Genomic DNA, 16,942 nt, shown 5'->3' on the forward strand with positions numbered 1-16,942 from the left:
GCTATTTGAGCTGTGCAGCTATTGTTTATTTCTTTAAAATGTTTGTCAAACTATTTTGGCACTTTGCGATTGAACTCGTGAATTCAATGCAAAATGTGACCCAGAGCAGGGAACCAACCAAACTGTCAATCTTACCCAAGTAATTATTGGATCACACCTCATAAAGCTTGTTAACTGAAGGACTTTTTCTTCCTTACATCACTCTGGTCTATTTATACTTCAGTCACTCTTGTGTCTTTCCAAGTGCTTATCAATCAAAAGGTTTAATAGCAGCCCTCTAGCATTACACAGTTATAGCCGATGTTTGATTTATCCCTTCATTCCACTTTAAAGTAGGGCTGCAACTAACAACTAGGGCTGAACCATAAGAAAAAAAAAACATTAAATTGCAATTATTTTTGACACATATTGCAATATGATTTTAATATATTAGTTTATTGATTCATTATTATTTAATTAATAGTAATTTTTGGGTTACATTTTCACTGGAAAATATAAAAATGAAGACGCTGTGTTTGCTGAGGTCTGTACCAAAGAAACAACTGTGTAGCAACATTGTGCTTTATCTAAGGTATGTTGTGACACATTTTTACCTTTGTCAAAAATGTACAGCATCTGTGATTTGGATAGTGCTACTGTTGAGCTGTTATTCAGCCCTACTGACAAATATTTTCATTATCGATTAAAGTGTCGATTGTTTCTCGATAAGTCAGTTATTTGGTCTATAAAGCACAAGAAAACTGTGAAAATAGAGTCCAATGTGACATCTTGAGAAATCTTTATGTCTAAGAAATTCAGTTAAGGACCAAGAAATTCTCAATGGTATCAAACTGGACCAAATGATTTTTTAGTACTTTTGCTTGAAAAATTACTTAAACAATTTCTGTTGTTTTTCTTTCAAACAACTGATCAATTAATGGAAAGATCACTTGGCTGGGTTAAAAACTTTCTATACTAGTGCAATACTTTTATGATAACACAGATACATTTCCATACACTAGTCATGTTATGCAATTAAGAAACATGAATACAACACATTGAAAAATTTTATAAACATTTATTTAAAAAAAAAAAGAAGAAATCAGTGTAAAAAAACAGGAAACAATCGGTATTTGCTTAATTGGCTACATTAGTTCTGATGATTTTTATATCATCGACTGGCCGATCTTGACCGTCCGTTTCTACCATCCCAATCCGGTTCAGAACTGCCATCCCCTGACAGACTCTTCCAAAGATGGTGTGTTTTCCATCTAACCACTGAGTGGGTCCCAGAGTGAGGAAGAACTGGCTTCCATTTGTGTCTGGTCCTGCATTGGCCATTGCCAGAATACCAGCTCCTAACAGAGACACAAATCATATGAGAGTGAGACAATCAAAAATTTGTAACTTTTAGCTGTTACAGGACTAACAGCAAAAGGACTTGAGGACTCAGTACCAACAGACATACTACTACGTTTTTTTTTGTAAAGTGTGCAGGAGCCTTCTATTATAGCCACCTTATATTCAATTGGGATTTTCCCACTGTTATTACCTGTGAATTTTAGCTCTGGGTTGAGCTCATCTTCAAACTGTTTACCAAATATGGAGGCACCACCGCGACCTGTAGGGAGACCAAAGATCAGTAAACCACAGGTTTTCTTGCAGGCGAAGTAACTGAATAAATGAACATGTCATGTTTTATTTGAAGAGACCAGTGTGTCCTCGCTTCACACTTGTTGTGTTAGCACAGAACTCTGATTTTGTAAGAGATATGTTGCCAAACAAATGTATGAACATGGGCTTCTACACAAGACGTTGTGTGAAAAATGTGATCAGGTCTGCCTGACCACAGCTGGGATGTCTGATTCTTATTGTGTTCAGATTTTAGGTGGGAGTAAACGCAATGCATCCAACATGCTGAAATGTGTACACATCATAACATTGATACAGATATTTGCTTTTAACTAACATAAAATATGAGTTCAAATTTAGAGATCTAGAAAGCTTAGAATCATGTCTCAAGTCGCTGATTAAACCTCTATTTTATGCCATTAAATGCGTGAAAACTAAAGCAATACAGGTGGGAAATTAATGCTACACAGTAAGACATAACTGGGTGTGCAACAGTGAGCTCATCTATGCAGCTGATCTGGGGTTAACAAGGAACATATTTTATCTAATCATGGAGTGGCCCACATGCAGGTTCTGCAACAAACCAGCACAACATGTCTCAATACTTTTTAATTCAAAGACAGTGTGACAAAGTTTATAAAGTTTCCATTAACTCAACACCTCACAAAACCCTGATTTGTCTGGGGCTGATTTGCAGCCACCTCATTTACACGGAGACGATATACATCCCATCACAAAGAGGATGACGAGAATGTATTAAAAACAGCAGGTGTAAGCGCACAGGCAAGATCGGATTGTTTATTATCTAGTCAGTGTATCCAGATGCAGATTTCATTTTAATACCATGTGTATATACGGTGTTTGAGTTTGGTGAGTTTAAAAACATTTGTTAATATCCAGACAAACTGTAAGTAGTCATCCTTCATTCGATTATTACTAGAAACTGTCCTCTCTAACTGAAACTGTGATGAACTGTATGCTTGCCTGTAGACAAACTTCACATTTTAACATGTTCAGCTGACTGCAGAGGTTGCACTGTACTCATTGAACACATCTGACGTATAATTTGTACCAAATCACATATTTACTTTCCAGAAAACTTTCACAAGCCTGAAGCCTGAAGGTAAAAAGAACACAAACATGCGTGGACAACCGGTCCCTGTGTGGATATCCAGTATAGTGTATGTGATGAACCTACCTGTCCCTGTAGGGTCTCCTCCCTGCACCATGAAATCTTTGATAATGCGGTGAAATTTTGTGTTGTTGTAGTAGCCTCTCCTGCCCAGCTCTGCGAAGTTCTTGCAGGTCTTTGGTGCATGTCTCCAGTACAGCTCCATCACAACCGTCCCCATCCTGCAATGCATGGGCTCAGTGTTAGTATCCAGCTCAATTGATTAGTACAGGCTCCCTTACACAAGTCTTGGTCCAAATATTAGAGTTGAAGCGGTTTGTGACTTCATGTGGCTGAACTAAAATGATCCACACCAAACCAGCCTGCTGTTTCCGTCATATACATACACAGTCAGCAGCACAGTGACGAGGTGTTAAAGATTATTCAAAGCCGCAGAAGATATTTCAGCATCGTCAAACGTAACCCAGCAAGCCTAACGCTCTGCTAACATCACCAAAGAGCTAACGCTAATTGAGTTAGCTTAACTGCATTCTCGTTACTGAGAGCTAGCTAGCTAGCTAGCTGAGTTAGCATTCAGTGATTATAATAAACAAACTTACGTCGTGTCCAGAGCCACTGTCGGCGGTTGCCATGTGTCTGGAGGTACCCCTGACATTATCGCTCCACACCGAAGCCTTCAATAGTCTTTAAACAAGTCTGATAGAATATAAAGTAAGAGTTTTATCAGCCGAGCACTTTCATTCAATTCATTTCAAGGGGGAGTTTCTTCTTCTGTGGTTTCCCGCTCGTTTCCTCTACATGTGGGAGGAAGTCAGCAGCAGTTGACTGCCACCTACTGACCAAAATCACGTGTCAGCTTCAGTGCTAAGTCGTGTTGGAAAAAGTCAATAAAAATACAAATATCGTGGTAAAATATTACTTTGGTTAAATCATAGTATCAACCATACGATTAGTACTTCAGTAAAAGTAGATTCAGGCTCTAAGAGTACACGTAAAAGTAAGTTATACATATATTTCCATTTATGTATATACTGTGTGTGTATATAATATATTGACGCAAGTACTTTACTTATGTACACTTCTGAAGTACTTTTCCTTCAGGGGTAAATATTGTGGGTTACTTTTTACTCCCCTACATGTAATTAATAACTTAAAAGTCACCAGTTACTTTGCAGATTACATGTTGTATCAAAGCCAAGGTTTCACATATTCAAAGTAATTTATGTTGCCTGCAACTGGAAATGCTGTAGATCCAGTAATCTATACACGTTCCAACACATAATAAAATACATAAATATATGTATGATTTACTTTTATTTGTACTTTTGATTGATAAAGTACATTTAGTATCAGATACCTTTTACCAAGATAATATTTTAACGCTATATCTTTACTTTAACTCAAGTATGACTTTTGGGCACTGTTTACAACACTGATACTATACACTATCAGTTATCGCCCTGTCCGATTATCGTATCAAATATTCAGTTTTCTTTATGATTATCGCGATCACTGTTTTTTTAATCTCATTAATGATACAAAAAATGAAATTAATAATGCGTTGCTTTGGCTGGTTTTGATGCCGAATGCAATCTGCAAATTAATAAAATACTAAAGTCATCAAATAAATGTAGATGAATGAAAGGTACATTATTCAACATTCGCCACATTTCAGGAAACATGACATTTCACCAAACACAACATTTTTCTTTTACAGTTAAATGAAGATCAAGCTGCAGTCCTTATCATCCCTGAAAGTGTTAGTGTAAAGACTATTATCGCAGAATTTGGGACCTTTGACTGTTCATCTGAACTCCATCTTGACTCAGTGTGAAACTGTATAACAGAATCTTCACATTATTGATTGATCTGTTGATTATTTTCTAAATTAAAGAGAGTAAAAAATATTCATCAGAGTTTAAGTCAACAAATTCAAATGTCATGATTGTCTTGGGGGTTTTTTCTGATCAACAGTCCAAAACCCAAAGATGTTTGATTTAATGTATTTCCTGATGATGGTGCAATGGGGAGAAGTGGCAATGGAAAATTTGAAATTTTCTTGTACCTGTTAAAAAGGAATGCATAGTTTGTGCATGTACAGGCAAGAGTGAAGATGTTTAATGAAAGATTAAAACTGAGAGTTCATGTAGAGCACAGCAGGAAGGTGTGAGACAGTAAGTAATGTGAGCACCTGGGGGTTAACATTATATATCATATATCATACCTCATTGCTTTCACCTGCAGGCTTTTAGGATATCAGGTTTTACAGAGCAGTTTGCCAGACACAGTGGTATAAATCATGTCCTGCAGCATGTCTGTCTTCATCCCAGGACCTCACATTAATTACTTTCTCACACCTTCCTACTGTGCTCTACATGTACTGATTTTTATCTCATCAAACTGTAGTCATAGATATCTCACACTCACACTTTCCTACTACACGTTTTTCATGAACTCTTAACTTTTACCTCTCAGAGCCCAAATCGACATATTCAAGTGTCTTGTTTTGTCTGACCAACGCTCCAAAAATCAAATAGGCCTATAATTAATTTAATGTCCTGGAGGAGAAGGAACAACATCAAATCTTAACATATGAGAAGCCAGAAACATAACATTTTTGGCATTATTGTTTTATAAAATGAAAAATAAAAAATGCTAAATAGTTACTTCATTAATTTTGTCCGTTGACTTATCAACTAAATGTCTAATTGTTCTATCTGTACCATACAGGGCAACAAGAAAGTCACCTACAAGATTATTTGTTTAAAAAATGAAGCTGAAATTTGTTTGTATGGTGGGTTTTAAGCACCAAAACTGAATATATTTATACATCTTGTTATATTATTATATATTTATAAAGCAATAAATCATACAATAAATTGTATGTAAATAATTATGCATAGCTATTTAATAAATTAATATTGATTTATGTATTTAAGCATTTAATTATATAATTATTTATGATGTCGTTTTTGCCTTTAAAACACTCCATATTTTAAGTGAGCATAAAAATATTTACCATGCTTTCGTGGGGTGGATAAACTGCAGACAAAACACACAAAAAAACCTCCCCGTTTCATCCATCTCAGTGTTATGTTCATTTGGTGTAGTTCACATTAAAAACGATGGGGGCAGCAACACGCACACAATGCCCAGAACGTGCCGGGAATACATAAGTAGTAGAAGAAGAAACTCTTCTTCTTCTCTTCAATCAGCAGCGTCTTCGCTTCTTCAACACTTCAACTTCCTCTCCGCTGATCGGTCTGAACTTGTCACCGTTTGACAGCAAGGTAGAAACACCAATTTGCCCTGTTCTTTGTCAACATTAATGTTTTATTTGTTTGTTTATTTAGTGGGTGCAGTTTGTGAACAGGCTCTTGTTATCGTGTGACGATTAGCCGTGACATCAGTTAGCTAGCTAATGTTGGCTTATCAAACCAGTTAAAGTTTATGCTGCAACCGGAAACGTGTTAGAGGTCAGGATAAAAGATGACGAAGTTCATTTTCTGCTCAAAGCTTTAATGACCCACTACTAATGTGGTTTTACAGTTTGTGTCCTGCTAGTTTTGTAAAAGTATTTTATCGCAGCCAAATCTCAAACAGCAGTAACGTTACTTTGCGAGAATGTAAACTTGATGTGCATGTGGATAAGACGCACAAACTCGATGGCTACTTGCTAGCTTTTCTCTCCACTAGTAAGTGGACCTTAAATCGATATTTGTGTGTCAATCAATGATTTCCAAGACGAAGAATAACTCAAGATAAAGGGATATTTCCCATAATGATAGTGATCTATATTGACGGATAGCTGCTATGCAAAGTGAATTAGGAAAATGCATGCGTTCCAGCAATTTGTAGATATAACGTAAAAACTTCAAAAAAATAAAATAAAATAATTATATAGCTATTTTAATCTCATTGTACTGTTCCTATGAAAAATATAAAAAGGCTGAAGTTTAGCCTTTACATTTCATTTTCATACAGGAACTACAACTGTTCTTGGTACTCCTGTATTAACTTTTCAGTATTTGAGTCTAGTGTTACAAATGGATATGGGACAATATGAAAATTTCATGTCATGATCTCCAGATATATTCTGATAATCTTCAAAATATACCTAAAATGGCACTTAAGGATACTGGAATCGCTTGACCGTACATTACATTACGAAACAAATGTTTATATTGCATCGCAGATAGGACACACGTCTTTTTTAGTGAACATACTTTCACATGAAATACAATTGAGACAGACAGTCACTCATGTCAGGATATTCACGATTATCTCGGTTATCCTGATAAAAGATATTCAGGAATGATTATCATATTGTCATCGGTGTTTTAATTGCAGCCTGCGATAACTATTGTCCCATTCATTGTTACAAAGATGATGCCCAAGAACATATGCGTTTAATGTTTTTGGAATTTAATGGCCCATTGTATGTGTGTATGCCTAATTCTGACTACACTCTACATCTATTATAGCCCCAAATTGTCTGATGGCTTTAGTTCCAAATGTCCAAACCACAATAATCATATAAAACAAATTCTCAGTCAGTGTGGATTTATAGCTAGCAGTGAGAGTTTTGCAAGGATGTGTGAAACTGCATATATTAAAATCCCAAGAGTGAACAAATCACAGGTAACCTGTAACACTGTTTTTTACTTGTCTTGGAGTTACATCTACATTTAGTTCCTGCTGTCTTGTTCCTAATAAAATTCAAATTGCTTTAGTTTTTTTCAACTTGTGTTTCTTGGCATTCAGATTACTTATCAGCTGATGATAAAGCTCTACAGTGTAATGGTGCAGTCTAAGTGCGGACATCATATTGTGGAAGATGGAACTGGAATTGCAATTATCTTTATGTTCTTGTCTGTGGCGTGCAATCCAGTCTGCAGAAAGAGTCACTGTGTTGGCCTACTTGTTTATCTGGCAAGCAAAGGGGAGGGATTACTGGGGATATCGTGCTGTGGTGAATTGCAGAGGGACATTGCAATGGCAGAAAGTCTGTTATAATCAAAGTAGCACCAGGACTGTGTTAAAACTTAAATTCATACATTTTACTGCAGCAACACAGGCTAGTCGTAGCTTTAAGCTTAACCTTGCTTTGACAGATGCAGCACTTTCTGCATCCTTATTGCCATGTGATTAATCAGATGAGAAGGTCTAATCCAATTAGGATGGTAGCATGCCTGTTAGCATGCCTAAGCTTGCAGCTAGGTCAGGATATTTTTGTGAGTAAGCTCCAAGGAGGAAAGGGTGTAAAAAAAGGTGCGGCAGTAGTAAGGGGAAAAAAATACTTTTTAGATTGTGTTGAATTTTTATTTGTATTATTCTTCTGTCTCAAGCCAGAGATGGTACAGGCCACAGTGAATGTTTATCCAGATAATAACAAGTTCAACTTCTCTGTCTTATCTCAAGGTCCTACAACATGTCTATTGTCAAGATCCATGCCCGAGAGATCTTTGATTCTCGTGGAAACCCCACCGTAGAGGTTGACCTTTACACTGAAAAAGGTAGGCAACAATATATGAATTATTAGACAATGTACAAACATCTTGTTAATGTGCCTCGATAGCATAAAATGTTTAATATCTAATTTTTAAGCAACATTATGTTTTGTTTTGTTTTTTACCTTAAGTAACAGCTTTAGAATCATGTTGATGGTACAGTGTCTTGTAACAGGGTGAATGGTGTCTCTGTCTCAGCCACTCTGCCCCCCATCACTTGTTTCTGCTCTATGTAACTTCAGTGAGAGGGTAGGATCACAGTGTTACATACATGTTTACATCAACATACAGGTTTTCAACATATGACATTGTTATGATGTAATGAGTTTTGTTTGTAGTTATCACCTACATTACGTCTGACAAATTGTTACAGACCTGGGATTTGTATTTATGACAGTGGTGTTTCACTCAGAAACTGTGGGGGGCGCCAAATTGCACAAAATGCCAATTTCTACTTAATGTTGCCTCAAATGTATTTTATCATCATCAATGATTCTCATGTTGCCACTCTTGTGTCCTCTTTCTGCTCTCATTTACATCTCACAGGCTTGTTCAGGGCAGCTGTACCAAGCGGCGCATCTACTGGAATTTATGAAGCCTTGGAGCTCAGGGACAATGACAAGTCTCGCTACCTTGGGAAAGGTTTGTACATCGTTTTTGTGTTTTCTTTTAGTTGGAAAGAATTGGTTAAATGACAGGTTAATTTACCAGCAATTATAAACAAGTTTTATTGCCTTTGTAGTTTGAAGCAGAATAAAATTTCTGGAAAAATACAATATTTTATACCTTGCTCATTTTCTTTCTCTGTGTCATCTTTACTCTCCATTTTCTCTCTTTTCCTTTTTGCCAGATGTGAAAGGGTTAGTGAGTTTCTGCTGCCTTGTCCCTCTTAATTAAAAACTAAGATCTGTGCATTTGACAGTGGAACGATTAATTACACCGTCAGTCAATTTGTAGCTGATCATTGAATGCTTTTGGCATCAACAAGATTTGGTGTGCATCGTGAATAGTCAGATAAGCATGCTCTCACTCCTCTACTGATGGTCAGCCTGTGGATGCTTCAACTCTGAAATAAAAAAAAGTTGAATAAAAGTATGTTTCTTAACCAAAAACCAGTAATTAAAAAAATATAATTTATACTAATGCATGCCTCTCTGTATGTAAAAAAATAAAATTGCATGCGTTTCTGATTATATATCTATATTATCGGCTCTACAAGAGTTGCCCATAATGTTGCTAAAGAATAATCGCACTAATCTGTCTGTCACAGGAGTCTCCAAGGCTGTAGAAAACATAAATTCAACTATCGCGCCTGCATTGGTTGGCCAAGTAAGACAATGATTCACACTCTTTGCCTGTGTGTTTTTGGATCTCTTTCTCTCTTTTTCCATGAATATTTTGCTGATGTGAATCATTCCTGACTTGTTCTCATCTGTTTAGGAGGTATCTGTGGTCGAGCAAGAGAGAATCGACCAGATGATGCTTGACCTGGACGGCACAGAGAACAAATGTAAGTGATGATAGTCATGCTCTTATGGCCAATTAATCTTTACCAACCATATACGACAGATTTTTTGTGAAGCAGCTGTTTTCACTTCTTGTTTGCCACTTTTTGCCATCAGTAATTATCAATTGAAAGTTAGATTTAGGTCAGATGACCAACTTGGCCAGTCAAAAACTTTTATTGTTTGGCTCTGAAAACTGTCTTACTTATTTTGTACCTCATTGTTGTGCGCCATTATGAAGCATGTCCCATAAAATTTAATGCATGTGCTTATCTGTCGCTCTATCTGTCTATCTTGTAAAATGGCCATAGTAACATTTTTTATATCTCACTTTTTAAAATACACTGTGACAAAGTGCTTCATCTACAGGATAGAGTACGCAAATACAAAATTCAAGTACTGTACATACAATTGTACCCATATATATGTATGATTGATTAAAGCACACATCCAAAATAAAGACAATTAAAGGCAAACAGAGTATTTATAAAAGCGCTATGTGAAGGAATTTTCCTTCTTAGTTAGTGACCTTCTATTCTGTGTCTCTCAGCTCAGTGCAGCTGTCCTTGACCAAGATTAGAGTAAAATAGAGAGACAAGTAGTGCAGCTTCTGTCTCTCTCACTTAAGAAGTCCATCAGTCGTTGGATACAATTGTCTCTTTACTAAGCTCAGTTTAGACTGATTATTCTGTCTAAAGTACGGAATGCATTTTGGACTGATAGAAGACGAGTTTGAGAGGACTATAATGCGCGTAAAAAGGGAGTTACAGTAGTCTAAACTAGTCAAGATCAAGGTTTTACTAGAATCTCCATGTTTTGGGCTGATAGTGCTTTACTGAAAGAAACAAGACTGAATGAGTGACATGAGGTTCATAGTTCAAATAATCAAACAAAAAGAATACCAAGATTCTTAAAGGTAGTCTTGATGCTGCTAGCGAGAGGGCTGATATAGTGACTGACCTTCTTTAGTTACAATTTCGTTGTTGATATCTTCTTTTTCTCCAGCCAAACTCGGAGCAAATGCCATCCTGGGTGTGTCCCTGGCTGTTTGCAAAGCTGGTGCAGCAGAGAAAGATGTCCCCCTGTATCGTCACATTGCTGACCTTGCAGAAAACCCCGAGGTCATCTTGCCCGTGCCGGTGAGGATCTGTCTGCCAAATTACATACATCAGTTTCCTGCTGTCTCTTCTCCCGTCCATTTCATTGTGAAGTCACGACTCTCATCTCTCTCACCTCCACCAGGCCTTCAATGTGATCAACGGCGGCTCTCATGCAGGAAACAAGCTCGCCATGCAGGAGTTCATGATCCTGCCCGTTGGTGCGAGCACCTTCAAAGAGGCCATGCGCATCGGAGCCGAGGTCTACCACAATCTCAAAAATGTCATAAAGAAGAAATACGGCCAGGATGCCACTAATGTGGGCGATGAAGGTGGCTTTGCTCCAAACATCCTGGAGAACAAGGAAGGTCTGTAAAGACAAATTATTTTGTTTGAGCTACTTTTATTAAGCTTTCTTAGGAGCACTGCTTTCAGGTTCATTTCAAAACAAAAAATGCTCCTGATACAACTTTCATACCATTCATCATGATAAATAAAATGGATCTGTTCATATGTATTGTTTAAATCTGCAGCTCTGGAGTTGATAAAGGAGGCCATTGCCAAAGCAGGATACACAGATGAGGTTGTGATCGGCATGGACGTTGCAGCGTCTGAATTCTACAGGGACAAAAAATACGACCTGGACTTCAAGTCTCCTGATGACCCGAGCCGTTACATCACTCCTGACGAGCTGGCTGATCTCTACAAGAGCTTTGTGAAGGATTATCCAGGTAACCTCCCGACATTTTGGTTTTTTTTAAACATTATTTAGCAGGAAGAGATAAGGACACACAATACAGAGGTAATGTGACCTCATGAAGGAAAGGGATCCTTAGCTTTAAACTTTCCATCTTCTAAGAGGGCTAGACAAATCGATAGTGTGCTACTGTCAACACAGCTTTACAGCATCAAACACCTGTTTCATCCTTGGAAAGCTGTCAAGAACATTCGTAGTTTCTCTTTTATACTTTAACTTCATTTTTTTGAATCTTCAATTAGATAAAGCACATTGCATCTTGGGCTGCAGCTCAGTTTTAAAGAGATTCCGAAAAAGAAAAGAGAGAGGAAACAAGAAGGTTGAAAGTCATCTCATTTTTGAAGAAGTGAAACCTGATCAAAGCACTTGCCAAAATGTAGATAACACAGATTTGTCCTTTGACTAACAATGACAACAACAAAGCTTTAAGTCAAATGAATATTTATCACAACAATCTTCTTTGTTTGAAATAAAAAATAACCCTTTACAAAAATAAAGATAGAGGAGTCACCCTCCAAATTTAAGAACAAGTCACCACTGTTAGATCACCGTCTTCAGGTATGTGTTTTGGTTAATTTATATTATATAATTTATCTGTTAGTCTGTATTCTGTCCGTGTGCTGCTGTAACACCTGAATTTCCCCTCTGGAAGAAGATTTTCTCGTCGTATGTTATACTTTGTACACCAAATTAGTTCAGTTATGAAACCTGTATTTATATAGAGTTTTCACAAGATCCTATACCACAATAATAATCTTAACTGCCAGTGGTTTACAGATGCACTGAATGAATTTTGTTAAAACACTATTGTCCTGATCAGTTACTATAGTGAGTGACTGAAATGATGACCCAAAGAAATACAACTCAAGCTGTAATACACCAGAAATATTATTTAATACTTTGATGGAACAAAATCAGATTTTCAGTTAGAGCCATCCTGATCATCTGTTTCACCTGATGAGAAATATCTGCTGTCTGTCACTCACAGTGGTTTCCATCGAAGATCCCTTTGACCAGGACGACTGGGAAGCCTGGACCGACCTCACTGGAAGCACAGAAATCCAGGTTGTTGGAGACGATCTCACAGTCACCAACCCTAGTCGCATCAGCAAGGCTGTGGACGTGAAGGCCTGCAACTGTCTGCTGCTTAAAGTCAATCAGATTGGCACAGTTACAGAGTCTATGCGAGCGTGAGTCAACACTTGGAAATAAGTCTGGGATGTGTTTAGATCAACTAAATACTAGAATATTTACAACACAATGATCTATAATGTCTAGAAGTTGATGTTCGTGCCTCATCTGCACAGGTGTAAGATGGCTCAGGACAATGGCTGGGGTGTGATGGTCAGCCATCGCTCTGGTGAAACTGAGGACACCTTCATTGCAGATTTGGTGGTCGGCCTGTGCACTGGACAGGTAAGTTCAGATATTAAAAGCGTTTATTGTATCAGTGTGTCCTTTTGAGAAGATGAGAAATGGGACAATTACTTAAAAACGCATGGATTTATCTCCACTGTCACTGTACACTTTGGGAAATGATTTCCACTTCATAAACTTTGAGTAAAAGACATTTAGCACAGATAGATATATTAAAGGTTCGAGGTTATTTTTATTTTCATTTATTATTTTCATTTTACAACAGCAAATTGAAATGAAAGAAATTGAGTTTTAAGTCCTTTGTGCTACATAAGAAAACAAAAAAAATAATTTTATATAATGTATAAATCATTATATACATTTTGTCACACAGATCAAGACTGGGGCACCCTGTCGCTCTGAGCGTTTGGCCAAATACAACCAAATTCTGAGGTAAGTCTGATCCTTATAGAAAATGGAGCATTTTAATGTGACCTTGCATGTGTAATTGTTTAATTTGTGAATTAAAATCCCTACAATATCTTTTGTGCGTCAATGCCACTACTCACTTTGAATCTCACCAAAAACTTGGTACTTCACCGGGATGAGCTTGGTTTTTTGTGACCTAATGACCTCACATCTATGTTGATGAAAGTAATAGTCTGCCTTGTAAGAATGTTGGTTGGATTTATGAGAAGTTTTCTTCCGGAAAAGCTTTATGAAGTCAGGTGTATAAAGATGGATAAAGGTACATGTTGTAAGGCGCTGTCCTTGGGCAAAATAGTCTTAAGGGAGTCTCACTAACTTGTGCTGTAATGATTTTAAGCTTTATTTTTTTTGTCTGTACAAAAGAAATTCACTTTTAACTTTTTTTTTTTTCTATTGTAGAATTGAAGAGGAACTGGGGGACGCGGCTCGTTTCGCTGGAAAAAACTTCAGAAATCCACTGAATAAGTAAATGGATGGACAGCATTTACTTTACATACAAATCCATGAAAACACATTGGGTAGTAATGGAAAACACAGCAAAGCAATAATGGTTAAAGTAGAATTACTCATATTCTAACTGTGGTAATGAACATATTAGGAGAACTTGACTATCAAGCCCTCTACTGTATACTGTGCTCTTTGTTAATGTGGAATAAAATAATAGACCTGATTATAACTTGAGTAATATATATTTACAACACTGTAATGACGAAAGCTGCACTTAAAGACAATTTGGAGTTAATAAAAAGTTTTCTTAGTGACAGAATGTGTCGTGATTGTTTGTGTTATGTTTCATTTTATTTTGCTGTGGCAGTCTCTTTCTGATGTTTCTGTGTATCAGATGACAGACGGGAACAAACAAATCAGAACAGCACTGCGTTGAATCTGACTGTGTTAACTACATATTCATATTTCTTAAATCTTCAAACATTGTAGTTTTGTAATCATTTGTAAGTGACATTTTTCTTTATCTCTCGCTCTTGATTCTGTTAACGCCCCCTACCTGTCTCATTAACATACACACTTGCATTCTTTTAAAATCATCTCCCTTGCAGAAAGACTCAAGCTTGTACAGTTGTTAGTGTATATTTGAAAAGGGGCTTGACTTTAATCCGATTATGCCATCATGAGCTTTGAGTGTAGATATGAAGAGTTTGAACGTCTTTACTGCCACACAGGGACTAAAATGTCACAAGCTCCTCTGCAGGTTGATACAAAAAAACTTGCATATCACAGTACAACCTGTTTCCAGCTAAATAGATTGGTTATCAAATTCTGCTAATAATTAAACAGATAATGACAGGTAATCAGTTGGTTTGTAGATTTTCAGTCTCATTAGCCTTGCGGAAAAAACGTGTAAAGATAAGACTTTATTGATCGCTCGCTGAGGAAGTTCACCTCTTACAGCAGCTCAGGGGTGAGCTGCTGTAAGAGGTGAACTGTTTGATCAAAAACGGGGGAAAAATTATTGAATGATAGTGATTGAAAAAATGAAATGGGACAAAGCAAGACAAAATAGAGTCACAGAAAAATAAAGTATAAATAATAATAATAAGAAAGGCTATATACACTTAATTCACCTTGAGCATACAGATATGACCAAGACAGACAATTGGATAATCACAGCCATAATTGTAATACACACATAGTGTACACAAATTACATGAATAAAAATATAATTGCACATAGATATTGGATTGCACAGCATAGTTTCACATTGTGAATTTCAAGAATTATATACTATATGTATGTGTATATATTCTTTAAATAAGGATACATACAGAGACTATAAAGACATATATATATATATAAAACATGATAAAAATTTGATATTTAAATATGATTGCACAGTATAATTACAGTGTCAATATAAAGTGTATATAATGTAATATATATATTGTAATGTGTGTGTGATACACACATATATGCATATACATAGACTATACATTAAAATTGCAATTAAAGTTCTGAATTACGTCATCAAATCATATTGAAGAAATAAATAGTCTGATTTTATGTTATCATTTTATATTTCTTGTATTATTTTACATGTTTATCATACATATAGTTAATGAATATGTTTTATATGATTTTATATACACTACTCAAAATTAGTTAGGGATATTGGGATATTTTATTGTTTCACCTGAGTGTTTATTCTGTGATATATCTGAATTTTTATTTTGTGTTTTGTGAATATTTTTGGTCCCCAAAAATAATGTGACACAATTGTGACTTTGACTTTTATTGCATATCCATACACATGCATATAAGCATCCATATCCCTAACTAATTCTGTGTAGTGTAATTGTGAGCTGTTACAAAAATGTTAAATTCAACTTATAATGTTTAAGAGAAGCAAAATATTGAATTATACATGAGTTCACCATGTGAGTTATTTTTATTCATTTTTGATATAATAATAATAATAATAATAATAATAATAATAATAATAATAATAACAACAAACGAACAATGTAGTTTTGGAGAAGAAACTTAAACTCAGGATTGTAATATTTATGGTATTAATGAGGTAATAATACAAACTCAGAAATATTAATTTATTCCATAACTGAATAAACAAGCTGTTCTCAGAGGAAAATAAGGTCCCCAGAGCACTGTTTGAAGCTAGAAAGGTGGCAGGGTCCGCCACATATAAACAAAGTAAAACAGTATGAAATTGTGTTGTCCTTTCAGGTCAGTTTGTTTAGGTATAACAAAACAATCTGATTAAAATTTCTTCCACAAAACGACATAGTGCACCTTTAAAATATTAAAAGTAAAAGTACTCAGTGCAGAAAAATGGCCCGGTGACTGTTATTCTATTATATAACCATTAATAATATTATTACTACTAATGCATTGATGTGAAAGCAGGATTTTATTGTCGTTGTAGCTTATTTAAACTATTGTGTACATGAATACAACTAATAATCATTTAATCTTGTATTTTCCTCAGACAATCGAGTGATTAGTGTGTAAATAAAGTGTGTGTACTAAATGCTGTCACGAGTCCAAAGTCACAATGCTAGTCAAAAATGAATGAAAATGATCATTATTAGCATTTATTATTATTTACTTATTTATTTTTAGCACTAAATAAAACAAAACGGACAATATGTCAGTACTGTATGTTGTATCGTGACCACTGTCCTGCATTACGTGTGGATCATCCTCAGCAGCAGCAGCAGCAGCAGCAGGACTCTTCCTGTCGGTGTCATGGCTTACATAATGATGTTTAATAACCACAGCGGTTCACTCAGTATGGTGTGTTGTTTGATTCATGGACGCCTGTGCAGCCGCAGCTCGCGATGAGCGGCCCCAGTGGCTGCTGCTGCCGCTGCTGATCCGCGGCACATGCTCAGTTATGTACACCCAGACAACTTTGAAGGCTTAGCAGTGGCTGCTGAGGTCATTGCACTGGAAAAAAAAAAAAAAAAAAAAAAAAAAACACACACCGACTCCCTCCACTACACCGCCTCCAT

General features: G+C 36.2%; 2 protein-coding genes across 2 annotated transcripts; one reads left to right on the plus strand and one right to left on the minus strand.

The window, feature by feature from the left end:
- Positions 1-1,042: 1,042 nt before the first annotated feature.
- ppil1 (peptidylprolyl isomerase (cyclophilin)-like 1) lies at positions 1,043-3,505 on the minus strand. The gene is made up of 4 exons (XM_073468803.1): positions 3,343-3,505; positions 2,810-2,964; positions 1,532-1,600; positions 1,043-1,337 (listed from the first exon to the last, which is right to left on the minus strand). Exons 1-4 carry the CDS (start codon positions 3,396-3,398, stop codon positions 1,117-1,119), a joined length of 501 nt encoding a protein of 166 aa, XP_073324904.1. The 5' UTR covers positions 3,399-3,505; the 3' UTR covers positions 1,043-1,116.
- A 2,435-nt stretch (positions 3,506-5,940) lies between these two features.
- Positions 5,941-14,223, plus strand: eno1b (enolase 1b, (alpha)). Its single transcript, XM_073468502.1, has 12 exons — positions 5,941-6,033; positions 8,165-8,259; positions 8,800-8,895; positions 9,524-9,582; positions 9,694-9,763; positions 10,764-10,897; positions 11,001-11,223; positions 11,389-11,586; positions 12,601-12,802; positions 12,920-13,028; positions 13,363-13,421; positions 13,857-14,223. Exons 2-12 carry the CDS (start codon positions 8,175-8,177, stop codon positions 13,924-13,926), a joined length of 1,305 nt encoding a protein of 434 aa, XP_073324603.1. The 5' UTR covers positions 5,941-6,033; positions 8,165-8,174; the 3' UTR covers positions 13,927-14,223.
- Positions 14,224-16,942: the final 2,719 nt, after the last annotated feature.

Source organism: Pagrus major, chromosome 6 (assembly GCF_040436345.1).
Source record: "Pagrus major chromosome 6, Pma_NU_1.0".
NCBI lineage: Eukaryota > Metazoa > Chordata > Actinopteri > Spariformes > Sparidae > Pagrus > Pagrus major.